At 42.1% G+C, this 18,050-nt stretch overlaps 1 protein-coding gene across 7 annotated transcripts in view; it reads right to left on the reverse strand.

The window, feature by feature from the left end:
* Positions 1-3,283: 3,283 nt before the first annotated feature.
* KANSL1L (KAT8 regulatory NSL complex subunit 1 like) overlaps positions 3,284-18,050 on the reverse strand; it is a 58,669-nt gene continuing 43,902 nt past the window's right edge. For 6 of the 7 annotated variants that reach the window (XM_017829522.1, XM_017829523.1, XM_017829519.1 and 3 more), the window contains 9 exons: positions 17,506-17,616; positions 16,947-17,084; positions 14,723-14,847; positions 13,387-13,511; positions 12,416-12,470; positions 7,092-7,204; positions 5,453-5,591; positions 4,514-4,816; positions 3,284-4,418 (listed from right to left, as the gene is read on the reverse strand). In XM_017829522.1, coding sequence (XP_017685011.1) covers positions 4,568-4,816; positions 5,453-5,591; positions 7,092-7,204; positions 12,416-12,470; positions 13,387-13,511; positions 14,723-14,847; positions 16,947-17,084; positions 17,506-17,616 — 1,055 coding nt within the window. In that variant the 3' untranslated portion in view covers positions 3,284-4,418; positions 4,514-4,567. Of the gene's footprint in view, positions 4,817-5,452; positions 5,592-7,091; positions 7,205-12,415; positions 12,471-13,386; positions 13,512-14,722; positions 14,848-16,946; positions 17,085-17,505; positions 17,617-18,050 lie in introns of all 7 variants that reach the window. The other variant, XM_017829520.1, reaches the window with a different exon arrangement.

Here is an 18,050-nt window from a genome sequence, read left to right on the forward strand (position 1 = left end):
GGGCAGGTGTCACCTGGCAGCTGCTAAGGGCAGTGCTGGAGCTGCTACACCCCTTATCCTGAGCCCAGAGCCTGCAAGGTGCCCCAAAGCAAGGGCCACTGCCCTTCTTAAGGAGGAGTGAGGGCTCGTTCAAACAGTCTAGACAAGTGTCTCAAATGGCTGAACTGCATCTTTTTCCTGTGTGGTTAATTGTGGTTTAGGTGAACAAATGTTGCTTCCTGTTTCCACTTGCAACCCCATTTGGGAACTAGCAGAGTTGTCTGGACATACTGCACTGAGTGATCTTTCAGAAGAGGCTTGCCAAAAGCAGGCTTGGCTAGGAAAGGCAAGTCCAAGGTCTATTGGGTGTGTAAGAGCAGCTTAGCTGTGCTTCTAGAAAGAACCAGCATTGAGTTTAATGTACGTGCATGCACAAACAGTCACAGCTCTGGTAGGTAAAATGCAGGCTGAGCACCCACCAGCTATGAAAATGCTAGTTCAGGATGTGGAGTCTGCCTTTTCATGCTGTTGAAAGCAGTAGAACAACAGCTGTACTATCCTGGCTTCCTGCAGTTGAGTGTAAACTGGATTGAAAGCGTAATCAAAGTATTTCTGCTTTTTATCCTAAATAATGTGGGGGGAACACCCAAGTTGTGCTAGTTAATTAATGGTACTAGGTTTTGTGGAACCTTGTGATATGCTTTCACAGGTTGTAGCCATGTCTTCATCATTGTTTTAAAGCTGGCAGTTTGCACTTGTGTTGACTCTCAGGTTAGGAGTCTTGTGGGAGAGAGATATTACACATACAGGGTATAATTACTTAATTGCTTCTGAGTCCCACCCAGATGGGTTTATGCAGCTGGCTCCTGCTGCAGCAGCTTTTACACATCTCAGGTTAAAGCTGTTAGTGACCACATTCATGGAATAACAGTAATGAATGATTCTTGAATGTCCTTTAATGCTTAAATCTGTTTCAAGTTTCTTTCCTCTGTACATTTACAGAAGTAATCTGTTCGGGTCTGCTCAGGCCTGCCCTCCTGCTTGCATGGTCTCCCTGGAGCCAAATGAACCCCAGGCCCATTAGGTTGCAGAGCTCTGTTAAGGGAGAGCACAGCCTGGTGGTATTGAGGCACATGGTCTAGAGCAGTCCAGGGGGTCTGACAGCACAGGTCTGTCTGTACTGGAAAACAGGATGAAAGCAACTCTGACAGAGCCAAGTCAGGCTGGGCTTGGACACATCCTGCAGAGGGTACACCCACAGCCCTGGGCAAGATAAAACACTGCAGGAGACACACTGGGTGTAATTTTAATAGGGTCAAGTAGTTTGTATTTGTACTTACATTCCATTAAGGTCCTGGATGCAGAGATGAAGCGTTTAAACCCTCACAGCAGGGAGCAGAACGTAAGTGGCCTTAATAAAAAATCTCAATGGCACATGGTAAATTAAGCACAGGGGAAATGCCTTTGTGCACCCCCCCTTTCTTGCTTGGGAGGGGCTTCCTGCATTACATTTAAGCTGGTATTTCACAGTCAGCCTCTGTAACACCTTCAGCCACAGCACTGGGAGCAGCACCGACAGCTGTTTTGATAGCTTAACAGCCAAAGACAAACAGGTTGGGTTTTGTTTCTGGTTTTTTTCTGTTTAAAACTTTGAAAAGGAAAGAAAACAAGAAGGGGGTTCCTACACATTTTGTGGCTTCAAGGATGAGCCTGGCCCTGAGCTCTCAGCCCACTCCCACCACCACCAGCAGCTTCCTCACAACACCAGCATTCAGGTAAAACTGAGCTGTCTGGAGGTAGGAGCCCAGTTCTGCTTGAAAAAGGGCTGCAGGCAATAAACCACTATACCAGTGCTGATTCCAGCTGCATACAGCATATGGAAAGAAAATGAAGAGGGGCTGGTCCTGGGACCACGTTAAGAAAGTTTTCTAACCCTGTCCCAGTAGTGAAATGGGGCTACTGAAAAATCAGGTGCTTCCCTGAATTTGCTCCTGGCTGGAGCAGAGACACAGTGGAGACAGAGAGGGCAGGGCATAGGTCTGCTGCAAGGTGGCAGATGAGCAGAGGTGCTGCAGGTGAGGAGCATGGCCTAAGGCTTCCCGAAAAGTATCTCGCCTGCCATGTGCACACAGCATTGCCCACCCTCCCCTGCCAGAGGGAGGGACCTCCAGCTGGGCAAGTGCTGGGGGAAAGCAAATACAGCCTGTTCCTGGCCACCCTCCCCAATGGCTCTTGCCAGGACATGCATGTGCTGCACACCTGATGGCAGAGCCCTGCATGCCACCACTGTGTGGGGCAGGCCTGTGGTGGCACTGTGAGCAGGAGGAATGGCTCTGGCACCGTGCTCTAGCTGTGCAATGCTCCGGCAGCAGCTGCTTTAGCCCTCACCTGGAATGACCCAGCAGCCACAGGATGGTTTGGCAGCCAGGATCTGAACCACCAGTGGAAGGACACTCTACAGGTCCCCAGGCTGACCAAACGGGAATCCAGCTCCTATCCTGTGGGGGGGGGGGCTGTTACCTCTTTTTTGCCCCCTTTTTAACACCCTTCCCACCCTCCAATCCAGAAAAACACCCTCCTCTCTCTCCTTCCCTTAACATACTAGATTGCATTTCCATTTCCTGCAGCACCTTCAGGACATGGAGGGCAGCTGGCTGGCTGGTTTACTTGCTGTGTCCCATTTCTTGAAGTGCAGGAACTCTTCCTACTGCCTCAGGGATCAGACAGCACAGGGAGCCCTGACCTTACAACAAAGCTGGGTGAGAGCTGGTTCGATCAGGCTTCCTAATGAATGGATAAAGGTATGGAAAAGACCTGCAAAGCATCTGAGACACGTACCTTTCAGAAACCTTTTCCCAGCAGCAGATGCTCATGCAGGGCAAGAGAGAGGGCAACATCCAGCTTAGTACTGAGGTGCTGAGGGGGCCTTTGGCCCCACAGCACCAGCACAGCCTCAGTACCACAGCAAAGCTACAGTGAATGCAAAGCCATCTGTGGGCCAAGCAGGGCTCTGTGCCAAGAGGAAGCACTGCTGCTGCTACTTCACTTCTAAAAAGCCATCAAATTCAGACTATATACAACATATATAGAAATAACTTTTAATTAAAAAACCAACCTTGCATCAAAGATTATTGTATCAGACACTGAGGCAAGATTCAAGTTTAAGACAAACCAGTGTTAAAAAAGTGTTTAAAAAAATAATCAGAATGTGCAATAAACTACAATGTAGCAATAGGTTGTAGCGTTGAAACTTTACTGAACTGTTTGCAGATGCCCAGTGTATGTATATTTGCTGTCATTTTGACCAAAAAAAAAAAATCGACACTAAAACTGGGTCATCTGTCCAGTGCCATTCCAGATATTACACGTGGAAGAAAACTGCATAAAAACACAGACTCCTATTAAACTGTCTTCAACTGTCCTACACAGAAAAACATCCTGTTGATGGATTATACCTACATTCAATGTGTAATCTTTGTTAATACCTCTTGGGATTGCAGATACATTCCAAACTATGCTATTTAGATGCAAGTTTAAACAGCTTGCCTTTGTTTCCTCACTGTGAGTGTGCTGGGAAATGAAAAATTTATCCAGAATCACAGTGGAAAGCTTTGGGGCTTTTTTTTTTATTGGTCTTCTAGACAATCATCTTTTCCTTTCCAGCTAGTCACCAAATGTTGGCATACTTATGAGACTCTTACAAGGCACTATACAGAAATTGTAACAAGACTTTAAACATATTAAAGCAAAGTATTATGAGCCTCATTAGCTGCTGAAGGACTAAGAAATAAGATGACCCAAACCACAGTATTCCAAGAGCTGCATCACTGATTTGACTCAACACCTTTCCTCCTCTCTCTCCCTCCCCACAGGCCCAAAGCAGAGACCCTACTTTCTGGGTAGCAGATACATTGACTATGGAAAAACAGTGAGCTATTTCTACCTTATTGCTTGAGGACATAGATATGAAACATGCCCCATCACTACTCAGAGCTGAGTATAGATTTTAAGCCAGATGCAAGACTTCCACATGACCTGCTTTGAACTGCTGGTTCTCACCTACCGTTACCTTACACGTGCAGTTAGAGAGACAGGTTTCTGCCCCATGGTCATGCCACAGAGGAAAGTAATCTGAGGCTATTGCTTATCCCCTCTATTTTCAAGTAGTTTTTCTGTGTTCAGTTTAAGTTGTTGGCTAAGGTAGGCAGCATCCCCTGCTGCACCAGAGTCCACTAGAACCAGAAATGCATTTGAAAACAAACAAAACAGAAAAGGATGATTATTGACAAATGTGACAATATGACAACAGACAGTGAATGGTGCCAGCAATTTATGTGTGCCCACTCGCGACACTGGGAATATTAGACTTCCAGCTTGAAATAATTACTTTCTCTTGGGGTTCAGGAAGAAGAAAGTGTTGTCTTTGGGATTTATCCTGCCTGTTACAAAGCAAGAAAGAAAATATATTATATGCAGCTAACACAAAGGTTTTGAATTGTGCTGTCATATGCTGTGTGAATGAGAGAGATTTTACCTTACACTTTTCTCCACCTTAATTGGCTTTCTTAATGAACCACATTATTCCCTGTCACCTTTGTTTACTTGTACTGTTGCTTCCCAGGCAAATGTTTTTGCAGTCTTCTGACTCTTGGGTAGATTGTTTTCTTGGTGGATGGCCATTGTCTGGCAAAGCAGTGGGTGTGCCCAGAGCGCAGGGAGAGTTGCTGGGGAAATCTGCACTTGACATTTCAGCCTCATTTGTTACTTGATCTTGGCATAGTAAAGCTTCTACCTCTTCATCTTTTAGTGGAAAAACTCGAAGTTCCCACAGCCCAGACTGAAAGGAAGCAGAAGCGTAGGAGTGAGGATGGAAAAAAAAGAGAAAGAGGGTAAAAAGGGATTTTAGTTGAGTCTGAACTGATTAGCTCTGAGCAGAATGATCTGCTATCAAGTTACAAATGAGTGTCTTTCTTTACAATGTTTGCAGGGCTCTTCAGATAAAGAATACAACACTGCTAGGCACCAGCTGGCAATGTAAGCTGGCTACATAAGGGTTTGAACTATTAACAGAGCTACCATTGAATAGGCGTAGTACAGGAAGGGGGAAGCTCTTTTCCACAGTGCCAGACCCATCAGGATACCTGACCCTGTAACCATCAGGCCTGTCTGGAACCCTCACCAACATCCCTGAAAAAAGATCCAGCCTGAACCCAGTCCTGCCATATTTGCCTCAAAAACATATGCCCTGTGTAATGAGCAATGAAATTATTACCTGTTGACAGATCTTGGGGTTAATTTAAAAAGCACAGCAATCTGGTTCTAAACAGCAGCACTACGTTCAGTGCACATACACTGGGCTGACAGCCCGAGTTTCTGATCAGTGAGACAGGGGAGTATGTTCAGGTTCTTTGTTTTATGGTAGGGAGAGTCATCACTGACCTGTCCAGACCTGGAAGCTATTGGAAGCACCCACCTTCGCTTCCTGGCCCTCCCTGCAGAGTGGTGCCATCCCTGAACACACAGAGCTGTGGGCTTCCAAAGTCGGGTCGGGAGCAGGGTCAGCAGCACACTGGTCTTGGCTGTGTCGGCCGTCGGCATTTTTGCTGTAAGATCTAGTGCAGGATAAGAAACAAGTCTTAAGAACTACTCCCTGTCCCCTCACATTGCCAGGAACAGTTCAGGTTTTCTTTTCAAATTGGTCAGTTTCTCCATACACGCTACCTACTGCTTGTTTAAATCAAAAGAGCAGATGAAAACATACGTGGTTCTTGACAACCCTCTTGTCTGGAGCCAAAGTGGGAGCACTGTGTGGAGGAGCTAAGTGGACAAAACAGGGCTGGGACAGGCACACCCTGTCTGCAGACAGCTGGTGGCTGGTCACTCCTGTGCCTTGCTCCACACGCTCACCAGAACTGTGATTTTGGACAAGAGAAGTCAGTGAGCCGTGGGCTCTTTCCACTTGGGAGAACACAGCATCATGTGCAGGAGCCTGCAGTCTCCAAACTGCACCGTCAGCAGTCTGAGCCAATGCAACTTGAGAGGCAGCAGCAGGTCCTTGGGCTCCCCCTTCTCTCCTCTGCTCTGGACTCAACTCCAAAGCAATCAAGAATTAAACAGGATTAAAAATTTTGACCTTGCCTTTAATACAAATTTGTACTAGATATAAAACAGTGGCACGCATCTGAAATGCCAGGTGAAAGCCTGACCTTGCTCACATCAATGAGCACTTTTACTTCTGAATTCAAGTAGCACTAAGATTTCACCAAGAAGTTCATAGTTTCAAAATTAAGGTACATACAGAACTTTTTATTTTTCAATATACTTTCTAAAGTTGGGGTCTTTTTATGTTCAAAATTGCTTAAAATAGAATTCCTTAAGATGGTTTAGCTCTACTTTTCTCCTGCATTAAAGAAAGCTATCTTTGCATATTTATTCCTAGTGTCATGGTTCACTTTCATCCAAGAGTAGACACAAGCCTATGACAAAAAGCAGAAAATGTTAGCATTTACAGGATGCTTCAGATTCTGAAGTGATTTATGGGAATCATCTTCCCAGTGCCAAACTGCAGATACAGCTTTATGATGTTCACTCCGATATACACTATTTTTTGAAAGACTTTTAGTGGTTATATTTAATTCTGTTGAGTTCTGCACCAGATGGCAAACCTGAGAGAATGAACCATTCACACAATGACTTTTTAAAGCGTAAGGTCCCTGGCACACTCCAGGACCCCTTCAATAATGTCTGAACGCAGTGGACTTTCATCTGAGTCAGGTGAGTGAAGAAAGGCTCATGTTACTCTTGTGTGGCTGAAGTCCTAATAACTGGGAGTGGCATCAGCTACCAGAGCTCTGTCTTCAGTGAGGGAGTAAGCTATTTGTTCACTAATACCAGGTCACTGACATGCCGAATTTCTTTAAGTATGCATGTCTCAGCACTGCCTTCCCTTTCCAGCCACAAAGCCAAACATACCTGGTACTGTCCCTGATGAGTTAATTAACGAAGAGTGCCCTCGTTTTCAAACTTCTCTGTGACAGCATTTGTGACACTGCTGCACCAACAACCCAGACCAGGTTCAATAGGAAGGCTCTTATCAAAGCCAGTACACCTGCCTGCTGTTCCTCCTGGGCCAGCGGCTCTGCTCCCACAGCGACCATCTCGCACGCTCTCTTTCTTCATACTTGGTGTGACGCAAGGAAAAAGCTTCGTCGGACAGATCTTCTGCCTGTAACAAGACACAGGGAGAGCTGCTGCACTCATCATAAACATCACTAGAAACAAAGCCAGCCAGTATTATACATAATTCTGCAAAGGTCTGTTCACTCAACAATGTGAGCAACACAATGCATGCTTGCAGTATAAAGGCACACCCAAAAACGTGTTCAGCTCACAAGAGCTCTGGTATATGGGATGCTGTCACTTGCACTTTTATTTCTTTATATGTCTGAGGTTAATCTGAATGGATATAGAAATTATACCCCCCCCATGGAACTAACACATTTTTCTCTATGGTGAGAGGCAGAAAATTAAGAGGACATGTATTCATTTGCAAATCAAGGCAGTGTTAAAAGCACATAATAAAGACAAGCAAAAATTCCAGGAGTTTCCAGACACTGTTTCAGGAGGAGGCTGGGAGGCAGCAGGATTCGCCAGGTGCTCTTTAAGCACTGAGAAATAGCTCTGAGATCACCAAGGACTTCGAAAACTCCACAGAGAGAAACTCAGCAAACCTGAGGTGCCACATTCCTGCTATAAAACCAAGCAGAAAATGGCTTCTGCTTTGAAGAGACTATTTCTTAGCCAATGGTTTGCATGACCCCAGTACAGCTTAAACCAGCCCTAACACAAGTACTTTACCTGCTCGTAGTCAAACAAGAGCCAGCTTTTCAGGTAAAATATGCAGTTATTGCACCAGACCTTCACTGCCACCTTTGTTTCTCTGCTGGCAGCACACCAGGAAGTCTGTTCCTTAGCCAGGGCTGGGCGAGGAGCACTTTGCTGCCCTTCTGCCCTTCCCCCTCGTTCCCCTGATAGAAAGGCGAGCTCTTGGCTGGACCCCTTCAGCACAGCTCACAGTTATTTCAAAGTGCTCCAAACCATTCAAAGTTCAGCTAAAAAGCTGAGGTTGGCAAGAGCATACAAGTGCTGCAGCCATGGATTTTATGTCAGCCACTCCCAACTCAAAAGCAGAGAAATTCTAGGAAAGAACAATTCCTGTCCATAGGAGCTGTGAAGCTGCATAGCCAGATCAGTCCTGGACAAGAATTATACTAATAAGTGGGGGACCATGGAAAATAAACTGATTTTTTTTTCTATAAAGGAAAATCCTCAGTGGTCTTATACAAGTAACACTATTTATCTTCTGATTGAGCCTGACAAAACACAGAACTGAATGCACAGTCCTCACTGCAGTGCCAGGTAGTGCCAGAGGTGACACTGGCAGCTGCAGTGCTCCCCTCTGGACAGCTCTCGGCCCAGAGGTAGTTCACTGCCATTATGGGTACAACAGCAAAGCATTACAATGAATGAAAAGCATCCAAAAGCCTTCAGTGCAATGAGAATCGGCTTCAGGACCTGCAGGTAAAACTGTGGCTGCCCAGCTCCTCCTCAGCACTCAACAGGAAGCTTCAGACAAACAGGCCTGCTTTGTTTGGCCATCTCATGATGCCTTGCTGAAGGCTCCTCATTGCTTTTATTTATTTATGTTAAACACAAACCACATTGTTAGCTGCTGGTTTCCTTTCATGCAAGTCAACTTAGTGGGTTTCCTCCTCTCTCTGGAATTCACCAGCTCTGTCACTTGGATGGCATCGGAACCAGGCTGCATCTCAGTTCACACTTTGTCTTTCCAAGGTCAATGATGTATAGCGTGAAAGTGAGAATTTTATGAACTACAAAAGTGTTACTCCCTCAAGGAAAATTCGGGATTTTTCTGTGTGCTCAGATTTCCTTTGAAGTGGAAACAAAAGATAATTCTGAAAGAAAAACTTAAGACTTGGAAAATAATTTTCTTTGCAAATTGCCAAAACTTTTCATTCTGGGAAGAAACTTCATTTTTAACAAGCTTCCTTTCAAAAATCCAAGTCCATATTCCTTTTTTAAGTGAAGAGTTTTGAAAAATACAAAAATAAGCCTTACTGTTCCTTTCATAGCTAGTGATAGCAGATTAAACTACTTGTTTGTTTAAAAAGAGTTCTACATTATTCCATTGAAGACTACATTTTCTTATTTAAAAATTTTTCTTTATTCTATGGATAAAAGTCTCATGACATCAGAGTAAAAGGTCTCTGCTTGGTTCAGTACAGCCTCTGCCCCTCCCCAGCTTTGTAATGCTTTATGTACTTTACCAACTTTAGGTTAATTTAAAGTTGCTGTAACATGAGAAATTTGGGATATTTTTCCCCACTAAAGTTAGTTTGAAAAAGGAAAAAAAGAAATGCCAGTCCTCAGTGGACGGATCTGGCAGTGATGTTGAGACAAAAGGCAATGGGGAAGGCCTGTTTGTGAGACATGTCCAATGATTTCACTCAAAGAAAAAGACTTAAAGCAAACTATGGTTTGGATCCCCCCATCGCACTACAAGACACTGTGCATTAATGCTGAATAGCAGCAGGAATATTTCTGAAATATTCTGTTCTCAAAACAACAAAAATCTGTGTTTCACTCTTTGGCTCCACAGGGAACACTGAGTCATAGGCCACGAAAACACTTACGCAAAACTAACTGCACACAGAATTATTCCAAAGTATTTGTCGTTACTCAAACAACTACAAAATAAACTTGAATGTTACAACTGTGCCTTTCCAGAACTTTAACCTGGATAAAACAAATTAAAACCAAAATAAAACAGGAAGACTCGTGCCACACCCTCCCATGCATTAAAGCAATAACAGACTGCAAATTCACACATGCAAACCAGGAAACTCAAATGCTCTATTTCCAGAAACTCAAGTATTTTTAGAGCAACTAATAGAGCAGACATAGATAGTATACTGATTAACTTTTGCATTGCCAATTTTATCCTTGTAAGCCTAAATTTCCAGAAACAAAAATGCACCCAAAGAAGGTAAGCTTTTTATACTCAAATAAAGGCTTTTTATACTCAAATATGGTGAATAGGCTTGATTCCCAGAAAGTGCTCAGTTTCCATCCTTGGAAGTGTGGCTCCTGTGGAAGATGACAAATTTTTTTGTAACTCATGGAAACTGAGTGCAAGTCTGTTGCATGGATAGGGGTTGTTGCACTGAAAGCCTTTAAATAAAAAAGAGAGAGAAGAGAAAGAGGAAGGAAAAAAAAGTTATCCAGTGGCAGAAATCCCTGACTGCTGCTTGACACAAGGACAACTCCAGAAGTTTTCAATTTAGCTATGCAGAAGATAGCCAGAAAAGAATCTATTATATAATGCCACCACAGGCTACTATGCAGTAAAATAAAGAAAAAGAGTATTTTATATAAAAGCAGAAAAAGTAGATTTTGCCTTCCCTTTTCCTGCATGAATGACCTACTTCAGCACAAGGAGAAGTTTCAAGCGTGTCAAGAGCGTGAGTGCAGAAAATGCAAACAGGTAATGGTGCTGTTTCCCTGTGTCTTTTCACAAGCTTACACGGCAACAAATGTAACTCGGCTCAAAGCTGAAGCAAAGGAAGTGGAAGAATTATGATCAATCACCTTTTCTCAGTACTCTGAAAAACATCCAAACCAATTAACATGATCCCAAAAGAAAGGGGGAAATCGGCTGAACAATATCTGTAGCATTTTTTTCTTGTCCCTTCTAATTCTACCCAGTAGCACAAACAACACAGATACAGTGGGCCACAGCAGGAGGCAAAGCTGCTTTATTGTTAACTCAAGTTATTTCCTGGCCAGAGGATGAATCATACTAGATCAATGAGTCATGTCAAACACAGATGTACTGGGAGGGCTACTAAATGAGTGATTGGCCCATGAGCTTCAGAGAGACACCTTGAAGTCCCTTCAGCAAAATACACTTAAAGCACAAGACAAGTCATCTCTGTGGGATATGAAATCTAAACAAGAAACCCACTGACTCCTCCAAGCAAGTCCCTGGAAGCCCTGAAGGCAAACTGGTGTTGAAATTCTTCCATCCCTCATTCTGCCAGATACCAGAACAAAGAGAGAGTAATGAACAGTAGATGCTCAAGGGACAGTGTGCCCTTGCTGCCTTATTAGTTATTCTCTGAATGGTTTAATTAAATATCCTTGCAGGAGAGTTCTCCTGAGCATGTAACTTGACCTTCTCGGTACAAAGGAAGATCAGGCATGTTTCCTGCTGGCTGAGGAGGTAGCAGCCCAAAAGTCAGTGGGTGGAGGTGACATAAATCTGACCACCAGGTTTCACAAGAATTTCTCAACTGCATTGGAAAAGGCGGGGACAGAGTAAGCTTTTCTCTTCCTTCCAACCAAAGAGCATGCTGCCAATAAGTGCAACTACACCAGGTAAGGAACTGAGGCCATGATGCTCTCCTAGAGGTTCATTTCCATGGAGCAGGAAGCTACAGACCTAGCAAAACTGTCATGAAGCTAATGCCTTTGTGCAGAGTGTATTTTCTACCCCAGTTGTAGAGATTCTCTGAAATAGGAGCTCAAGAACAGATACTGTGGATGAGAGCACAAAGTTCTACAGTTACAGCTGGTGATAGTGGCAGAGACTGGAGGGAGATTAGAGATGCTTAAAGGACAGCAAAACTGGCAGGTTTCTGGAAAAGGAGCTACAAAAAGATTGGAAGGACAAAAAACCAGCCTAGAGACCAGACCTGCTGCTATGTTCACCCTAAGGTTACAAAATGCCTCAAACCCCTGATTAGGGAAGAAAGAGACCCTCAGCTGCAAAGTCCATGGACATTCCCTGAAGAAAAAGTAGATTCTTATGTCTGGAGGAAGCAACAGTACTGCATGATGTGCAAACTTAGCTCAAAAGGCAGGTGGGAACTACTGAAGGTTATGTTGTTCCTGACAAAGCAGAAAAGTTTCCTCCCAACAGAAGGGTTGCAGGAAAACAAACACTGAGAAGAAAACTGAATAAACTTGTTGGACCTATAGGCAGGATGCCTGATTACCATCTGAAGAGCAACATGCCATGGGAAGTGGCCACGCAGGGAGAGGATGAGAGAAAAGAACAGCATTATAGCACAGGTAGCCCCGAGGAGACAGACATTGGATGAGCCAGCATGACAGTGCTCAGGAGCAGGGAAGGCAGAGGCTGGACCCAAGGGACCCTTTGGGCCTGCTGACTGTGCAGCAGTAAGGGACAGGCAAATTTTCACAATCTGATGCTTAATAATTTATTTCTGAAACGTGAAACTTACCGGGATTTGCATGAAGTCAGTGATTTCACAAAGTATGTACCAATTATCCCAATTATATATTATATCTAGCTTAAATAAAAACTGGTGGTTTAATTAAAATTACAGCCTACCTCTTCTTCATCTGTATGTGATTTTTCTAAAGGTTGAAGTTCAACAACTCTCCAGCTAGAAATGAGACAAGGAAAATCAAATTAATTTACCTAAATGCTGTTTCATTATTTCAGCAGTAGAGATGACTCTTTTGATTCTACAGTATATTGTTAGTTAATCCTTTTTCACCACTGCTTGTGTTTCAGAATTTCCTTCAAATAAAATAATTTCACAAATTTAAGGTGCTGATAAAAATGCCTGAAATTTAAATTTTCCTTTCACAACTCAGTATCTAACATTTCCTTTTCCCAACACAGTCTTTAAGCTACCCAACAGAGTCTTAATGATATTTTTAGCTTTAAAGGCAATATAAAAGCAATTACATATTAGAGATTTAAAATACAGAACAAGTGCATTTAGCCAATTTCAGGGAATTTGCTAGTAAGCCACTGAATTATAGCATTGGAGATCAATTACCTCGTGTTCTTTTTCTGAAACAAACAAACAAAATGTCTCTAGAATGAGGGATTATAGGCTTACACTGTATGGAAAAAAATAAGTTTATTCTACTGTATCAGAATATCTGAATTTAAAAAATATATGCTAAATCCATTTTGTTTCATTCACTGGAAACAGCAAACTATTTTCTTAGGAACACACAAAAAAGACAGCAACCTCCAAATAACCATTCAGAGTCGGTCAGCTTTATGGCACATTTAAGGCCATGAGTATCACTATAATTCAGATGATATAAACCCACTTCTGTTTTTAGCCAGTCTGTGCATCTGCCACCTCCCTGTGTATATCAAACTATTTTCCATGTGCTATCAGCTGTCCAGCCTTCCCACCACTTCAGTCACACAAACTGAAGTGCACAGATAAAAAAGCCTCAAGCACATGAAGAGACCATCCTAGTATTATAACATTTTCTCACGTCAAAATTCTCGCGTTTGTTTTGCGATCTTTGCAATTAAAGAGGTCGTGAGCAAACCTTGGGGTAAGGATTTCTTTGTACTGCAGTTTCTCCAGCTTCGACGGTGCCACCAGCGACATGGGAATAACAATGTTGTCTATGTCATAGGAGCTCTCACTTCTCAACCGCCTCCTGGAGTTATGCTAAATGATACAATCAGTACAAGAGGGGAGGCGTCAGCTCAAATCATAGGAAGTACACGTTAGCTGAGAAACATCAGAACTTCACAAGGAGAAAGTCTGTAACTTCAACATATTTTTTAGCGGGTTAATGACTTCCAACATCTCCCTGCCTTCAATGGAATCTCAATAAATCTTAAAACTGTCTCATTTCTGAGGTTTACTTCTTGCTAGTGTAACTTTTACTGAAATCAACATGAGTTTCTCTTCCTTGATTTCAGGTACAGTTAATTCTGAGTACTTAGGAGAACTGTGAAGTTAATGCCACCTTCTTCATGGTGTGCAGTCTACAAAGATGATCTTCTATCATCTACTAACCTGTAACTCAAGTGGTTCTTCAGTGTGATATAATTAAGAACTCCAAAAGAGAGAGAAAATTTAGTTTTAAATCATGATACATTCCATATTACAAGTTCTCCATTTTTAACTGAACTTTAATGGAAACAGACTATCCTAAAATGCCCATTTAGGTGTTCTTTGATGATGGTTGGCTCAAGGGAAAAAAAGGAGGAGTATGACTTGTCAAAACTACGTAGGGGACACACATTTAAACTCCACTCTGCATTAAAACATGACAACTTACAGAGCACCAGTATACCACTAAGCTTAGCAAAACCATGGAATTGAAATCTGAATATTATTGTGAAATTCGCCATGAATTCGGATAAAACAGACTGTTTCTGCAGGGATTTCACTGGACCAGAGCTCTGCTGTTCCTCATCAAAGTTATATACCAGAGACTTTGCCTACAGTTCTGTACAAAGTGTTTTAACTGGTGAAACTGAGAATTAATAAATTTTGTGACTGTATTTGCACCATGAGGCCATTTTATGTAGCTGCACCAAGAAAAAAGGGTCATAAGAGCCCATGTGTAAAACTGGGAACATAAATCACAGTGTATTTAACGAAATTTGGAAAAAAAAAAAAAGGCACAATGCCAATAAACCAAACTTACACTCCAGTATGATCTGCAGAACTCTTTCACAAGTAAGTATCTGTTTTAGAAACACCACATACTCAATCTGGAATCCATTAGTTGATGGATTTACTGTAAAAATGCTCAGTGCCGTAATTTAACACTAAATTAGCTGTGACAGGTGTGTGGTTTTGGATTATCAATTTGCACAATTCTCTTTTGAGATTTCAGTTGAGACAGTGGTGCATTTTTGGTTTACCTGTGAAGAAGTGCTGTGAGTGGGCCGAGACATCGTGCTGACGTTGGTCGCAGCAGCAAAACTGCTGTGGGATTCTGGCTCTCCATGTTGAAAGGAGAACGTCTCAAACCGAGTGTTACTTTCGCCTGTCACAAAAATAGCAATAAAAACATACATACCGGCTGTTGTCCATTAGAGTGCAGAATTTTTCCATACAGTAATTGTAAAGTCATTTCTAGAACCCCACAGTGAACCACTCACAATTTACTGGATACTAAAAAAAGCCATCTAAATAAACACTTGCTGCTTATCCTGTCATTGTTGTTACTACAAAACTCATCCCTCTCCTTCTACAAAGGATTTCTCCTCATGAAACCACCTTCACATGGGCAAATCCTGATTATTTTTTCAGGGTCTGCCATACACATACACACAGCGAATGCAATCAGACAGAGGAATGCTTTCCCCTGTTCCCTAGCAGCACTTCCCTATCTGGGGTGCATCTCACCAGTTCTCTGAGCCCTTACTGACAGTTTCTTCCTTAATGAATGATAAAACTGGCAGCAAGGGTAATGAACAAAATTAGCTTAGATTTCCAAACCGATAGTGGTTTCTTTTAGTTGGGGTCCACTGCTCCAGACAAATTGTAATTATTGTTTACTCCCATTCAGTCCCACTGTAAGCAGCATTTAGGGGGATTCAGAATCTAACCACCTGTTCTGCCTTCCTTCTGCCTTAATTTCCATTAAGAAAGGAGAACTCAAATTTAATGCCAACTAATAAAAAGAATCAGTGTATTCCAACGTGGAAAAAGAGGTGAGACTGATTCTAAAGACTGTATTTCACAGGCTGGGTCAAGGACATGAACTCTCATCTCCCAGGCAGCTCTGCAACTCCCTGGCACACAGCTTTTATTTTTTGCCTTGTTCATTAGGCTGATCTTCCCCATGGATAATTTCTCCTATACAGAGTCCAAATTAGGAATAAATATGTAGTACTACACCCATAGCACTAATAAGCTACAATTTGTGCTGCTATTCGAGAATACATCACAGAACAGTTTTCTGGCATTGGGAAACTATGATCCTTGTGATAACAAGATAGCTTTTTTTGTTCCATTACCTAAAAAAACCTAAATGCTATTGGCAGAAGACTAACTGTAACTTCAAAAGGTTTATAGGAAGCAGTCTGCCCTCTTACTAGAGCTCCCAAGTACCTCCAATTGTTGATCTGAGTAACTATCCTGTAATTTTCTCATGAACTGGGTGGGTTTGGCTTGGGGTTTTGTATTGTGGGTTTGGGTGGGTTTTTTTTAATCATAGATCTTAATTTTTTATTAAATCATCTCTGCAGTAATTCCCATATTTCCACCTCATACTGTAAGACTACACTAGCAGTTTTACCTGGATATGCATCAGAAGTTTATTTTTTTGCAATGTTAGCTGATCATTTATACCTTTTCATTCTTTTTAGTTTAATAGTTTCTTGTCTTGCTCAGTGACTTATTGTCTTCAAATGTCTTGTGAGCAAATTTGCCAAAAGTTTTCCAAAAGTCACATAAATGAATCAGTAACAAGATCTGTTACACTTCACATTCTAACAGCCTGGAGAGGGTAAGATGCCATTTATCCTTCAGTGGTACACTGAATTTTTTATCCCTAATTTATCACACTACTCTACAGAACTTTGAGGGCACTTCCTATTAATTTACCAAGTGCTGAAGTAAAGATTCAATGGCTTAAAATATAATGATAACAGGAGTGAAAACAGAATAAGCAGTGGCTATCCACAAGTCCTCTTCTGGTTCTGGAAGGAATCCAGAACCAGAAGTGACAGTACACAACAAATGAAACAGGGGACCAAACATGCCAGGAATAGTAAATGTTTTGTTGGGCACATGATTTGACAGACAACTTTGCAATTCAGTCTGTTCCACTGACTACTATAAAAAAACCCCTTTCATATTAAGAATAACCCAGTATTAGAAAAACACAGTTGGACTGCTGAGCAGTTTCCTTTAAGAGTGCTCCAAAAATAAAATACAGAAGCTTGTCCTGTTGTAATATATATTCAAGAAGAAAGAGGATTACTATACTTTAAAATAGCAAATTATTTTCATGGTGTCCCAAGTTTCGTAAGAGTATCCTTTTTGGAGACAAAATTAATTCTCAAAGCCCAGTGGTTACAAACACATTTATACAGTACATATTTTAAAAGAGTTAGTGTCTTCTTGCACTTCTCTTACCTACTGCTGTCTCACTTAGGTGTCTTTTCTTTCTTCCTTCTGACAGCTGATCGGATGTTCTTGACACCAACTGAGATTTGGAAACAGATAAACAGCCACTGTTCCATTGTTTGACAGAAACATGATGCTGATTATAGTCTACAACAAAAAAAGCACGTATCAAATAAAAAACTTATTTTCCACTGACGCAATTTGCAGGAAATCTCAACTGGTAAACTATTTATAATGGAAAAAAAAAAACAACACCAAAACTTATGATAGGAATCCCAATAGTGAACAGCACTTCAGTCAGGCACCTGGCCCAAACTCCCCCACTTGCTATTAGTGCCCTCCTACGGTTCTGGTGGGATCATCTCAGTGCAACAAAGGAGAACCTGACACTGTGGTCTGGGAAGAGATTCCTCTTCCACCTAAAGAAGAGGTGGAAGCCTTAATCGGTTACCTTCTTTGATAACCTGCTTTGTGCTAAATTTATAAACTGAACCTCTTCATGGAAGAAATTACTGACAAATGAACAGAAAATGGTCTTGCCAATACTAAAATATGTTGCTTTACATACCACTGTCAGAGGACACTTTAAACTCCCCTCCCAAAGATGAGGTATCAACAGGTTCTCCTTTGATGTCATCCTTCCTTAATAATGTTTCAAAGTATACGTGAAGAGGAATATCTAAAAAATCAAAAATCCAAATGGAAGAGGGTCAGTATTAGAAATATGGCAACCTCTGAGCCAATGTATTATCCATCATCACTAAAGGTCTAGGAATTGATTCACCCAACACAGTGCAATATAATCCATGAGCAGTGCTGAGTGACACACGCTCTGGAAGGTACTGAGTGAGAATAAGCCTGGGCTCTTCCCCTCCTGATGAACTCCTGCACAAGACCCAGCACAGCAGAGAGCATACAGGGAGCTTTTCCAGGAATCTGCAGAGGCTTCAGTTCAGCCTTTTGGGTACAAGTCATTAGTCATTAATGCTTTTGGAAATTGTTACTGCCGGGAGCCTAGAGGTAATTTCAAGGTACATTCCTTCTCTCTCTCCCTGAAAAGGTTACAGCAGGGCAAGGCAATTCATTTCCTGATGGGAGCTCTAACCCAGAATT

The sequence above is a fragment of the Lepidothrix coronata genome, unplaced genomic scaffold (genome assembly GCF_001604755.1).
Source record: "Lepidothrix coronata isolate B3197 unplaced genomic scaffold, Lepidothrix_coronata-1.0 Scaffold165, whole genome shotgun sequence".
Classification (NCBI taxonomy): Eukaryota; Metazoa; Chordata; class Aves; order Passeriformes; family Pipridae; genus Lepidothrix; species Lepidothrix coronata.